Below are 14,065 nucleotides of genomic sequence, written 5' to 3' on the forward strand. Positions count from 1 at the left end.
ATGACTCGGTACAATCAGAGGTGGACTCAAACTCCTAATTAGACAATGAATAAAGCCCACTTATTTTTCTACTAATACAATTAGCTATCATAAAATAAATACAGCTAATCGACCGAATTCCACTCGAATTAGCCCACTTGACCCAACCAATAACCCGAAAATAAATATTCTAAATCCAAAAAATATAAAAATTAACTAAAATTAAATCAAGAAAATTCAACAAGCCATACCAATATGCCCTTACAGCATAAAGTAAAAACAAACCAGTAATTCCAACACAATATTGCATAGTATTAAACTAAAGCCATACATTAATGTCACTGGCTCAATTATTACATGGTCATCAAAAGTCCAAACATCATATTGCAAGTGCAATAGCTAAAACCTTATTATGCAACCACGGTGGTCATCAAGATACTCATTTGGTGGCTATAAGTGAGTCTATCTTTTTCTCAATGTGTGCTTCATGGTCTTCAAGGCGACCTTTGACCTCACCGTTCTCCCACAGGATTAAAGTCGGGACCCCTTTGAGCTTAAACGTCGAGTCCACCCTCCACGGGTGGTTCGGGTTCCTCCACGTGGGTCTGTCCCCAACATAAGCCCTCAGGAGTGCCACGTCATCACCTGATGATTCAAGCTTCTTGTATATAACTGGTTCAGCTCGCACACAATCTGTAAAAAAGTTAAAAGAATCAATGAAACAACTTTTAATTCTTTCGGATTGCAGAAGCTATTTGTGGACGGGCTGTGTCAGTATTTTTATTAGATTTGATAGATTGACTTGTCTTCATAATGCAGGGCCGAGCTCGATTTTGAAGCTTAAATTTGACTTGATCCGAAAATAATAACATGTATATAAGCTAGATATCAACTCAAGTCAACTTCTTTCAAGCTCATGTTTAAGTCATCGTGTCTCATCGAGTTCTTTCTCGAAATTACTTATGAGAAATGCAGGACTCATTTGCAGCATTAGTCTACACTCTACAACCATTTTAAGACCCTAATTTTAACAGAAAATAGAAAAACTTATACAGAGTCAACCAACCGGATAAAAGCATGCTGGCTAGAAAAGGACCAGTACGAGATTTTATCACTTAACTATCGTTATATACTCATAGGGGTTGGTTGGGATTTTTACGGTGTAATAGTACTATAGAGGGGATGGCCGACCACCGTATCACAAGGGTAGGTCCGCCCCTAAAAAGGACCCTATTTAAAACCAGTCACAGCTTTGGAGTTAAGGGGCACGAAAAATAGGGGGGTTGTTTGGGTTATTTATTCGGGTAGTTTGGATTAGGTTAATCTGTTTTTATTGTATGAAATTTTATCCGATAATAGATTTTAATAACATTCAGATCGACTGAGTTTGGTTCAATCGGGTTTTAGGTACGGGTCGGGTTATATATAGATTTTAGGCTAATATAAGTACACAACCTACTTCAGCAACCACAGTAACGAAAACTGCACATCACTCTGAAAATATACTTACCCGTGCACACCTGAAACCCGAGTAATCCGAATGTTACCGGATAAGTTTTCAAACACGAAAAACCAATTAACCGGTCCAAACTACGAAACCCAAATAAATCCCTAACATAACACGTGGACAAAAACGTCCCAACAAGTGGATCCAAATTTCTTCTTGTGCAGGTCCGTTTTGAGTTGAAGATTATTCTCAAATTTTTGTGTAACAAGGGGTTTCTATGTTAGTTTAAGCATTAAAAAATATATAATTTTCTCCTTAAAATTTATACTTGTGACTGCATCTACAACTACAATATAAGTCCCCTGGCACTTTAATTTTAGGGGTGTCAATTTTTGACACTAACACAAATTCACGGGTTTGGGTTTTCGGGTCAAACCCGCGAACTTCGTTTAACTGTGGTTAGGTATCTTATGCGAAAATTGAAAACTAAAAAGAAAACATAAAAGTTTATAAGTTTTATATAAATTTATACTTTATTTTCTTTTAAAAGTTTGAAAATAATAAAGTGAAAACAATAAAATATAGATAATTTCGGGTGTATCAACCCACGGACCCGTTAAACACCCTTACTTAATTTTCAGCAATATTCTCATGGTTCTCAAAACTGAAAATTAATATATAAAAATTTGTACTTTGACAAAATACATATAATATTCCAATTTGATTAATCGTTAATAATAATAAAATAAACATACTATATTAGTTAGGATTAGGATATTACCAGGGCACCAGCTGCGATTAGTGGAAGGCTCGTTATCAGCCAAGAACAAGATGAAGTTATGCTTGTTGTTTGCTGCTTCAGATTTGAATTTCTCGAAAACGGCGTCGAAGCTCGATAACGTTGCGTCCACCGTTTTCATCGGTTGCGTTTATTTGCTGCTGCTGAAATGATATGATTCTTCCTTTCCGATCATTTGAAGACCTTGTAACGCTTGGGTTTGTTGGTTTGTCTTGGACTTCATTGGGCACGGCCTCAGCAGGAAAGAAGGCGTACATGCCTAGTCGAACGCATCGCTGGTTGCGAGCTGTTGCCGCTTGCTTGATGAGTCCAAGGACGAAACCAGCAGACCCAGAGCATGAGCGGACCGATTGGCTGGCCTTTGGACGCCACACGGAGTATGAGGGATAACTCCGTGACACAGAGCTTGGTTTGAGTTTGGCTGTGCTAATATGTAGAAGCTCAAAATACTAAAGCCTTAAAAGTTGAAAATGCATAAGACTCGTTATGGCTCAATAAACCTAAATGATCTTTCCATACAATGTGTGGGCTCGGGCTCGATAATTGAACAAACTTTATTTAAGGCTTGGGCTCAGCTCGAGCTTGATAAGGTCCGACTTATTTCGAGCTCTTTATAGATTCGATCTTAAGTAGCTCACGAGCAGGTCAAACTCATTTACATCATGGGCGTATATATATATACGCATCTTATAGTTAATGATATATGTACATATGAACCTTACAATTTATGAAAAGCATATATGTGCACCTTATAGTTTATTATGTGTTAAATGAAACGTTCCGCATTGACACACCTTAGAGGTGCACAAAATACCCGGTTTTGAACCCAGCCAGATGTAACCCAATCCAAAAAAAAAACCCGGTTAAATACCCGACTATACCCAGAGCCGGTTCTTACCAGAACTTGGTTTTGACATTTGTTGACCATACCAGGAACCGGTTTCTACCCTGTTCCAGTTTTTGAAAATAACCGATTTGTGCACCTCTAGACACAACATTAAACTTAATCCCTCACTTTATTGTATAAATTTAAATTTTACAAGATGAACAAACATTAACACCGAGTTAAATAGTAATCTTTAATGATCACACATGAAAACGTTGACGCAAAACAAAGCATCAATCTGACAAAAACAAAACCTTCAGTAAATAATCATTCATCTGATTTACAATCTAAGTTGAAGTTCAGTTGGTTAGCAACATAAAAACCAAAAATCACTTCTCGAAATTTTAAAAGAAAAAAGAGCTAAATTTAAAAACAAATAAAACAGAAGATTGAGCAATCTGTTGAAGACCATAATCGAAGATCCAAACCATTTACAAGAATGATGAGCGAGCGGAGTTTATACCAACTGCAATCACAAAACCATAGAAAAATATGATTTTTTGCAATGAAAATAATAATACTTTAAAAACAAGTTTAAATCACAACTATCTTACCAAATATTAATACTAGATCAACAGCCATGGAGCACTTCTAGTTTGAAAAATCGAGCTTTAAAAGCTTCGGAGTCACCTTCAGAGTGATATCACCATACGGTTTATCTTGCTTCACATCAACAAAATCATAACTCTTCAAAACCTGTGAATCATACACAATCACACAAATGTTTTAAATATATTTGAACTAAAAATTTGAAATTTTTATGAATCTTGAAAAATATCAAGTTTTGATGACTGATATTTCAAGGCCGAAAAAAGCAATCAATTTTATCTAATGAGATTATGAAATTTTTAGTTAGGAGTGTAAACAAGTCAAACCAACTTCTGAGTTACTCAAGATCAGCTCGTTAAAAGATGAATCAGGCCACGCTTAAACAAGCTCAAGCCTTAAAAAAACTAGTTTAATAAACAAGTCCAAGCCCAGGCCTGAGCTTCACTTATCGAGCTCGAGCTAGTTCATGAGCCTATTACTTATATAACTTTTATTTATGTAACAACATGTTGTATATGAATTATTATGATAAAAATTATTAACTAACTAATATATATTATGTTATACATAAAAATTATAATTAAAATATATATAAAAATAATTACAATGTATATAGTTTAATAAATAAAACACTAAACAAGCCAAACACGAGCTTAAAAAACAGCTCGGCTCATTTACACCCCTTTTTAGTGCATTTACAAAAATGCACGAGATCTGGATTCTTTGACTTCAAAAGTCAAAATCATACCACATCAAGAAAGTTAAAAAGATGGTGAAGATTTTAACACCCAACATTCAAAACTTTATAATTTTAAAATATAAGGTGTTGCAAAAAATAAAAAGGTTTGACTTTTTTACCACCATACTTGTGAAAATAGTCAAAGTACCATAAAAGAATGCTACTATTTGCATTCATATAGCACTCTTAGATAGTTTGTTGAGCTTAAAGCACAAACTCATAAAACCAAACATAATACAAACAGCAGAAACTTACCAGTGTCTCAAAGAACATTCTAGAACACACTTTTCTAGTTTTTCCTTCCAGAATACTCTTCATACTAACAGATCCTGACTTTTCTGATGTAGATGGAGTAGCTGCTGACTTTTCTTTTATCAGCTTTGCAACACTTCTGCACCATCATCATCAAATGCATATTGTTAATAACAGACCTAACTAAATAAACCATCAAAAACACATATGTTCAAAAACATTACTGAGTTCTCGGTAACAATGATCCTGTTTCTGGTGTGCCCCTCAAACCTGTATTATATTCTTGGATCAAAATTGATACGGATTTAAATTAAATTCTGACAAAAAAACAAGCAATGTTGTTGTAAAAAGAAAAGTCTATTAATTTTGTAAAGAATTTATTTTAAAACGTAAAAGCGATATTATTAAAAGTAGAAAACAAAGTCTAGTTTTGAGTATAGAACATAGATAGTCAAACATAGTTCTTTCTGTAGTTGAATTTGACATAATTTTCTTTAGTTTTTTAATCTCCAAAATGCTATCCAAATCCTTACGAAAAAAGTAAATATGTTCCATATTTTAACTCAAAAAAATAAAACTCGGTTGACTCTCAAAAGTCAAAGATTAGCATACTTGGTGTACCGCCATCATCTTCCATTACCGCAAGCTGCTCAAACAAGATAGCAATAGTGAGTTTTGAATTTCAAAAACTCAACATGAAACCATATAAATACAACAATTTAAAGATAACAATAATTAAAAATAAAAAAAATAGAAAGCATACTTCAATTTCATCCACCTCAGGGATATCATATAAACCGCCACTGTTATCCAAACCATGTTGACTTTGAGAAACTGGTGTTTCAGTATCAGACATGTTAAAAGTGCTAACAGATGATGCAGGGTCGGGTGTGGACGCCACACTAGTCCTAGTCCCTATAGTAGTGTCTGCCTGATATGATTTCGACCCTACATCAGTACTGAAAGCAGGGGTATTTTCGTCCACGGGGGGTGGGGAAGAGAATCGCATATCTGGAGAACCTATTGGTATCGTGCCGTGGTCAACATGGTCATCAAAGTCCCTAAAACGTCCAATTTCCATCGCATCAGGATTCTCTTGTTCAACGCTAAAATCAGGATTCACTTGCTCAAAGTTAAGATTGGAATTCGCTTGTTCAACGCTAAACAAACTAGCTTTTGAAGATATATTTCCATCTTCATGCATTTGAGACAGATTGTCACATAAACCTGCACATTGACTTCAAAAGTCAACTCATTATCTTGGAGTCAAAATCAAAAGAGTGGTATCCAGAAAGTCAACATCAAATTCAAAAGTAATTGTAACTTTTTAAGTTTTTTAAAAACTCAAAGAATATGTAAGTGGTGAAATTATATGGTTGGATTTGACCTAAAAAAATTTGTTAACAATAAGAAGTCAACATCAAAAGGTAGTATCCAAGAAGTATAACATATATATGTTATTTTGTAAGACATTTTATTAAGATTAAATGTAAATGTAAAGTTTCTCAAAAAATCAAACTCGTGTATATGGAAAAACTATATGCTAGTTTGACTTGACCTCAAAAATATGTTATCATCAAAGGTAGTATCCAAGAAGTCAAAATTAAAAAATGTTATTTTGCAAAGCATTTTATTAAGATGAATGTGAATTTCTATAACACAAGTAAATGGTGAAATTATAAGATAATTTGACTTGACCTCAGTAGTCAATGTATAACAAAAGAAACATTATTCACGAAAAAAGGAGGGGGAAAAAAACTAACCAGTAATTACAGGATCAAAAAGAACTTTTTCCTTCTTATGGGCATTGTTTAATCTATACACATCCAAAAAAGAAGATATTGCTTTTCTTTTCCGTTTCAAACCCTTAGCATCGTCTATAGCGTTTTTCATAAACCTATATTAACCAAAAACACCTCATAAAAAAATAGCATAATTGTAATGTAATATCATCAACTAATAAAATCGTACTCGTTACTCAAGACTGTAGCTTGATCATATTTTATCCTTCTCCGTTTTACCGTTGGTGGGGGTGGGGCTGGCTCCGAAGGCCGTTTTGCCCTTTGTGAAGATGGTGCTATCTCTGCACACCATATAAACCATTATTTATTCAGTCAAACCCACCCGTTTTGCCAGCATTAAAAAAATGTTACTCACCATACAAGACTTGTGGTCCTGAGCTATCTTGGACATGATCATTTTCAGGGTGCACGGATTCTTGTGGTGAAATTTGCTTAGGTGGCGACAAGGGCCCACCATTATCCGGAATATCATTTATATTTGCGACATCATTATTATTTGACTTTGAAATCTCGTTCACTAATACTGGGTCAGGGTCCACCATGTCAGGAAGAATAGCAACTAGAGGACTCTTCTGCAAAATGGGAGTATTAATACGAAGATTTTCAAATGGTGCAATGTCATCATCGTTAACGAAAGTCTCGTTAGATTCTAAATGGTGATTAGGATTATTATCGGGATCTTGAACAGCTTGAATGGTTGAAGGGGGAGTACGAGGTTCAGAACTGCATTTAAAACAAGATTAGTCAGTGGTTATAATTATTCTAAATATGTTTATACATGTTTGACTTTACAAAGTCAAAGGGTTGTCATTTCAAACTATTACGACTGATCCCTGGCAAAGAAAGCATATTACTTACAGAGGAATGAAGGATACAATAAAAACATTAACTTTCCAAGAATGATGAATTTTTTTCTTAATGGTTCTTGATATTGTTGCGTGTTCTTGAAATGTGATTAGCATGACACAATTATTGATTTTAAATCTTGGCATAAGTTTGCAACTTCACTAGACTTAAAATGACTAAAACTAGAACTTACAAATATTTGAATTTTTTAGTCATTTATTCAAAAGCAAATTATACAAAATGTGAACAGAAAACTTAATACCTCTTTTCAATAGGGTCGTTAAAAAACAAAAACCAAGCTATAACCAAAAAAACTAAACCGAATTGTAAAATTAGTTTTCAGTTCGATTATCAGTTCCACAAATCTTGTCTAGACGTATAACTGAACCAAATTCAATGAAATAAACTGAGTAATAGCTGCTTTAATCAGACAGCCAAACCCAACAACAAAATAAATCGGTTTGTCAGTTGAATTCAGTTCGGCTAAACACATTTCTAATTTGGATAGATTCGGTTTTCGGTTAAGGCCAAAAAAAATCAAAACTGAATGAATCAATACCCGTACCAATGAGCACCCCTACTTTTCACTCATTTTCTTAGTGTACTGACCTTTTTTTTTCAAATCTATTTTAAGAATACCGGTCAATTTCCATCAAAGGATGATCCAAATAGTCAAAGACTCAAACGTTAAATATGCAAAAAAAAATGTCAAATTTGGTCATTAAACAATGTTGAATAGTATAATACAAAGGAAGCATACGTTTCATCCACGCGCACCGATCTTGGCCCGGGACTAGCCTCAGAAATAGATGGATTTTGAGGTGCATCCTACAAAAATAACAAATTCTAAATCTAAACTTTCATTATTAAAAAAAACAAAACAAAAACTAAATTACTCGATATTATTCAGCCAAAACAAGTAACACACTTACCTCACCAACATTAATCATAATATATCCTGCAGGAGTTCCAAGTCTGATTTTTGAAAAACTGGCTGGACTATAATCTGAAGAATAATATTTTTTTTATTTTAGAAATCGTAAGTTCAACAATAAATATGAAACTTAATATCATAACACGCTACCTGTAATCGAAATATCTTCGTTGGGCCTTAGATGGCTATCTGGGGACCTAAAAATCAAAACAATGATTTAGATCATCAAAATGACATTGATCAAAGTTTAAATTTAAAAAAAAAAACAAAAAAACAAAATAGGAATAATACCCGTTTAGGTTGTGTTCATCAATATTTATCAAATCGAGGGCAAAGTTGTCAGGCAAAGTAATGGATTCATACTTTGCTTTATTTGCATCTTCAGGGAGATTAATGTCAACATTTGCATACGCCTTGCTTATTTCTATACGTAAGGTGTTACAGTCTTGCTGGAGATATTCAACTTTCTTTGAATAAATTCTAACAATGCCAAAAAGAAGAAAACCCGACAATCTTAAAGCAATCGGAACTTCCGGATTCATTATTTGTTCTACAAAAGTTCAATCGGTGTGTCAGTGTAATATCAAATATCATCTTGAAAATAAAAAATATAAACCAAACACCTTAATCAACTAAAAATATTAACGAAAGATATAAATCTTTATAACTGGTTGATAATTCAAGTTTTCTAATTCATCAAATAACTGAAACTCACAAATAGTTTAATAGCTAAAATACACACAATGTACTAATCTTTATGCCTTCAAGAAACTCGTCATGACAAAAAGAATGATCTTGAAACACCAATCAATCATAAACATATAAAGAAAACAAACACTAATGACTAAGCATTTAGTCAAACATAAATCAATGATTTAAGATCAACAAGAAAGAAACAAAATCCAAGCTTCAACAAAAATCAAGAATAACCAAAAAAATTTATAGCAATTCTAGAATTTAGTCACATTTTATATTTTCTAATTCATCAAATAATTTAAAGTCACAAACTTTAATTGCTAAAATTCACACGATGTTACTAGTCTTTAAGCCTGCAACCTCACTCATCAATCATAAAGAAAAAAAACTAATGACTAAACATTTAATAAAAATCTTAAATCCATGCGTTAACAAGAATAAGAGAAAAAAATGCCCAAATAAAATTATAGCAATTCTAGCATTTAGATACATTTTACAATTTCTAATTCATCAATTCATCAAATACTCAGAACTCTTTAATGGCTTAAATTCACACATTGTATAATCTTAATGACTGCAGTCTCACCCAACGTGACAAGAGGAATAGTCTTAAGACACCAATCAATCGTAAACTTAAAAAGAAAACAAACCTTAATAGCTAAACATGTAATTGAACATAAATAAACGGTTCAAGATCAACAAGAAACAATAAAAATCCAAGCTTTAACAAAAAACAAGAATGCGAATATAAAATTATAGCAATTCTTCTATAGCATTTAGATACATTTTACAATTTCAAATTTATCAAACAATCAGAACTCTTTAATGGCTAAAATGAATAATCTTAAGACACCAATCAATCATAAAAAAAGAAGCAAAAAAAAACCTAATGACTAAACATCTAATCAAACATAAATTAACAATTCAAATCAACAAAAAATAATAAAAATCCATGCTTTAACAAGAGTAAGAATAAAAATGACCCAAATAAAATTATAGCATTTAGATACATTTTACAATTTCTAATTCATCATGACAAAAAGAATAATCTTGAGACACAAATCAATGATAAACTTAACAAGAAAACAAACCCTAAAGACTAAACATGTGATAAAATATAAATCAATCGTTCAAGAACAACAATAAACAATAAAAATCGAATCTTTAACAAAAACCCAGAAGAAAAATCCAAGCTTTAACAAAAAACAAGAATACCCAAAAAACAAATTATGGCAATTCCAGCATTTAGTTACATTTTAAGACACCAATCAATCATAAGCTCATAAATAAAACAAACCCTAATGACTAAACATTACATCAATGGTTCAAGAAACAATAAAAATGGAATCTTTAACAAAAACCAAGATGAAATTAAGCAAGAACGAACCAACGGTGGATGAGATGTTGAGTTCTGTGTAGTTTCTTTTCTTGAGTTGGTTTTGAAGGTGTGCTGCAACCCACACTGTACCCAACGGGTTCTTTCTTGCGAGCAGATTGTGCGAGTAGAACATCTTGATTTTGGTTGAAACCAGAGGCACGAAATGGGTTTTGAGAATGTGTGAAAATTGGGGGTTACAAAGTGGTGAAGAAGAATTAGGGTTGAAATCATTTGGGCGAGCGGGAAGGAGATGGCGCCATTTTAGGGTAGGTTTTCAAAGACACCATTTGGGTGGGGCCCACTAGACGTCCATTAATCGTTGGTCTGCATTTCATCGGTTAGTCGCAGGTTAGTTGTTGTCTGGTTAACCGGTTAAAAAATAATAAAAAAAATTGTATATATATTTACATATAGGTTCTAATTCGATTAACCTCTGTTAATTACTAGTTCTTACATTACACGACTAACGCCTAGTAATTTTTCAATGTTGGCTAAAACCAAACCACTACGGGTTATTGATAGAAGTATACGAAATTATATAATTTTTAACAACTTAGAGAACTCACGTCTTGCAGCGGTTTGAACTTGATTCATGAAGAAATCCTACGTCTTTGTTGTTTACCTCGTTGGTAACAGCCTGGAAGGATTCAAACTCGGTCTATGCAGTTGCTTTAAACCGCCATGTTACAAGGGGGAACATGGCGGTAACTTGTTGGTATAGGTTTGTTATGGTATCGTTAATAAAATGTTTTTGTGACTAAGGTTGAAAGTGAAAAATTGTTGAGAAAAAAAAAATCGTGATCAATTTGAAAATGTCCAAAAGTTTTGTGGCAATGTTTAAAGACTAAATGTTTATTAATTTGTAAAACAACAACATTTTTGTGGTCAGGCTTGAAAACCTAAAAGTCTAGTGCAAAAAATGTAACTATGTGAAACTTTGATAGCAAAAGTTTGAAATACAAATTTGTGGAGGAAGAGCCCAAATAACAAAATTTTCTATGCTTGAAAATCTTGTGCTACAAGTGAAGAACTATGAAACTTTGGTGGCAAAAGTTTAAAAAATAAATCTGTGGTGAAAAGTATAAAGAATCGAACTTTGACTGAAGTACAAAGAACAAACCTTTGATGGTCAAAGTAAAAACAAAAACAACAAACAAACAAAATTTGATTAAAGTACAAATATGGCATAATATAAAAAAAAATTAACTGGTTATTATCAAATGACGTAATATAAAAAAAAAACATAAAAAATAAAAAAAAAAGGACTCGTTTTACTATTCATGAACCAATTCGTGGCTCATAGTTGCAAGGACTAAAGAAATATTAATCATCGTAATAATAATATTAATTAATATTAACCTTAAACCACCTCCTGATCTTCATCTAATCATACCTTCATTTGAATCATGGCCGCCGGAGGTCTCATATCATACCTCCGTAGTAACATAATAATATCCACAGCAGCTGCCACCGTTTCAGTTTCAATAGCCAATCAGTTGTATTTAAGAAGCTTCAGTTCCGAAGCAGAAAACAACCGAAGAAGAAGAATAATGACGGCTGATTCGAAACGGACCGGAGTTATCGCTGTGAAATGCGGAATGACGGCGCTTTGGGATAAATGGGGAGCCAGGGTTCCGATTACCGTTCTCTGGTGCGATCAAAACATTGTCTCCCAAGTTAAAACGCCAGACAAAGAAGGCATCACCGCTCTACAGGTCTCATCTACCTCATTATTATTATTATTATTATTATTATCTGACTCTGCTGATCAACAAAAATATATTAAATTCTAATTTCTAATCTCTATTCTTCCTTATTCATGGGATATGAGTTTAAATCATTTTTGTTAATTGGGTTTTAAAATAGTCAATTTATCATTCTAATATTTTAATATTTCATTTCATTTACTATAGCTTTTAATGGGTCATGATTTTGGCTATTAAGTTATAGAATAGTCATGAAATTAAAAGTAAAATATTGATCGAAGATCAAATAAGTAAAAATATAAAAAACAATCTTTTTTTAAGGTTGTTTTGTTTCTTAGATGTCCAGTTTTTTCTCATAAACATTATATGACGCATTATTCTGGGTAACAGCAGACATTGTCTAAATTTGTTTATATTGGATGACGATTTGAATACTTTTGATAAAACAAATGTAATAAAACATATGTTGTATATAAAGAGATTTTATCAAACTTATAAATTTGAGATTTCAGACTTCTTATTGTTTGTATAATAGATTTCATTTCTATTTTACCTTTAAGTTTGTTCATTTATTTCAAATAGCAAACCTTATTTTTTATAATTTAACAAATCCCGCGTAATACACGGGTTAAAAAGCTAGTTATTATAATAATTATAATTAAAGATGTGTGTTTGAATTTCGTAAGTCTAATTTTTGGTAATCATCAGATTGGTTGTGGGCATAAAAAGGAGAAACACTTAACAAAGGCAGAAGCAGGACACGTTAGAGCACAAGGTGTTCCTTTGAAGAGGAAGTTAAGAGAGTTCCCTGTAACCGAGGACGCGTTACTCCCACTTGGCACTCAGACCAGCGTCCGTTATTTCGTTCCTGGCCAATTCCTTGATGTTACTGGAATCACTAAAGGAAAAGGTTTTCAGGTGACAACATATATAAGTATATAGTTACACACTTAAATAATCTGTCAACTCTTGTATGATATTTATATATATGCAAACTCAGGGTGTGATGACAAGATGGAACTTCGGTGGAGGGCCCGCATCTCACGGAGCATCATTGTCGCATCGAGGTCCTGGTTCTACAGGTCAGAGAGATGCTCCGGGTAAGGTATGCTATTTTTTGACATACATTTTCCATTAGTTAATTTCTTATGGTGGATCTGATCCGATCTGATAACAACAAAACGTTTTTCTTTTGAATCAGGTATGCAAAGGTAAAAAGATGCCTGGTCGTATGGGTGGCAAGCAACGGACAGTTAAAAACGTGTGGTTATACAAGATAGACCCTGCAAGGAACTTGATTTGGGTTAGAGGCCAAGTATGATACTTGATTTGGATCTATATATTTATTTTATCAAGTTATTATTATGCTCACATTTTGTTTGTTATATTGGTTTGTAGGTACCCGGGAACGAAGGAGATTTCGTATTCTTAAAAGATGCATTGTACAAGAAACCCGATATATCAACGCTTCCGTTCCCGACCTACTTTTCAACAGAAGATGAGGATGTAAGCAGTTTGGAGCCTCTGGTTGCAGATCTTGGAGAGACAGATCCATTTATGGCTGTTGATTGATCAATGCAATATTATTATTATTATTATTATTATTAGAGGTAGGTTGGTTGAATATGATATTAAACACCATGATGCATTTTTGGACCTATGTCATGTTTTTCTTGCTCTATTACATCAAACCCTAAATATTTACATCTAAACACGCGTTTATACATGTTCCCTAATCAACACAAAAGCGCACATTATCAAGGTAACGGTTCTTAAGAATCTCCCAAGCGTGACAAGTGAAGACACGCATCTGTTCCTGCAACACAAAACAACACATCACAACACACATTCATTATCTTCAAGTACCAACAAATATAACCAACCATATTGGTGTCAAATTGATTCAATTTATCAACGTACCATAGCCTTCCATGGAGATAACTTGCAAATCCCCTACCGAGCATACAACTGGCTAATGGGTAACCCGTATGCATCCATAACCCGCCATTGTCACCACACCCGTGGATCCAACATCTAACCGCTCATAAACCG

The 14,065-nt window shown here is 33.3% G+C and overlaps 3 protein-coding genes across 3 annotated transcripts; 1 reads left to right on the plus strand and 2 right to left on the minus strand.

Moving 5' to 3' along the window:
• Window positions 1-280: 280 nt before the first annotated feature.
• On the minus strand, window positions 281-2,346 carry LOC143545426 (thioredoxin-like protein Clot). The gene is made up of 2 exons (XM_077037329.1): window positions 2,208-2,346; window positions 281-672 (listed from the first exon to the last, which is right to left on the minus strand). The coding sequence occupies exons 1-2, from the start codon at window positions 2,344-2,346 to the stop codon at window positions 419-421; spliced, it is 393 nt and encodes a 130-aa protein (XP_076893444.1). The 3' UTR covers window positions 281-418.
• A 1,216-nt stretch (window positions 2,347-3,562) lies between these two features.
• Window positions 3,563-10,445, minus strand: LOC143545429 (sister chromatid cohesion 1 protein 3-like). Its single transcript, XM_077037331.1, has 13 exons — window positions 10,317-10,445; window positions 8,525-8,783; window positions 8,384-8,430; window positions 8,232-8,305; window positions 8,060-8,127; window positions 6,809-7,176; window positions 6,623-6,734; window positions 6,415-6,548; window positions 5,415-5,878; window positions 5,264-5,300; window positions 4,876-4,921; window positions 4,655-4,790; window positions 3,563-3,807 (listed from the first exon to the last, which is right to left on the minus strand). Exons 1-13 carry the CDS (start codon window positions 10,438-10,440, stop codon window positions 3,703-3,705), a joined length of 1,974 nt encoding a protein of 657 aa, XP_076893446.1. The 5' UTR covers window positions 10,441-10,445; the 3' UTR covers window positions 3,563-3,702.
• A 1,268-nt stretch (window positions 10,446-11,713) lies between these two features.
• Window positions 11,714-13,607, plus strand: LOC143545428 (large ribosomal subunit protein uL3m-like). Its single transcript, XM_077037330.1, has 5 exons — window positions 11,714-12,022; window positions 12,722-12,931; window positions 13,014-13,118; window positions 13,215-13,328; window positions 13,412-13,607. The coding sequence occupies exons 1-5, from the start codon at window positions 11,714-11,716 to the stop codon at window positions 13,583-13,585; spliced, it is 912 nt and encodes a 303-aa protein (XP_076893445.1). The 3' UTR covers window positions 13,586-13,607.
• The last annotated feature ends 458 nt before the right edge of the window (window positions 13,608-14,065 follow it).

The sequence above is a fragment of the Bidens hawaiensis genome, unplaced genomic scaffold, assembly GCF_021521415.1.
Source record: "Bidens hawaiensis isolate Kalapana, Puna unplaced genomic scaffold, B.hawaiensis_p1.1 tig00013977_1, whole genome shotgun sequence".
Lineage (NCBI taxonomy): Eukaryota > Viridiplantae > Streptophyta > Magnoliopsida > Asterales > Asteraceae > Bidens > Bidens hawaiensis.

Bases quoted from the DNA above. Each gene is read 5' to 3' on its own strand.
- LOC143545429 (XM_077037331.1), bottom strand. From the start codon at position 10,440: ATGTTCTACTCGCACAATCTGCTCGCAAGAAAGAACCCGTTGGGTACA. The intron at 4,922-5,263 runs GTATGCTAATCT...AATATAATACAG, and splicing joins AGATGATGGCGGTACACCAA to GTTTGAGGGGCACACCAGAA. The intron at 3,808-4,654 runs GTAAGTTTCTGC...TATGATTCACAG, and splicing joins GAATGTTCTTTGAGACACTG to GTTTTGAAGAGTTATGATTT.
- LOC143545428 (XM_077037330.1), top strand. From the start codon at position 11,714: ATGGCCGCCGGAGGTCTCATATCATACCTCCGTAGTAACATAATAATA. The intron at 12,023-12,721 runs GTCTCATCTACC...GGTAATCATCAG, and splicing joins AAGGCATCACCGCTCTACAG to ATTGGTTGTGGGCATAAAAA. The intron at 13,119-13,214 runs GTATGCTATTTT...CTTTTGAATCAG, and splicing joins AGAGAGATGCTCCGGGTAAG to GTATGCAAAGGTAAAAAGAT.
- LOC143545426 (XM_077037329.1), bottom strand. From the start codon at position 2,346: ATGAAAACGGTGGACGCAACGTTATCGAGCTTCGACGCCGTTTTCGAG. The intron at 673-2,207 runs GTAATATCCTAA...ACTTTTTTACAG, and splicing joins TAATCGCAGCTGGTGCCCTG to ATTGTGTGCGAGCTGAACCA.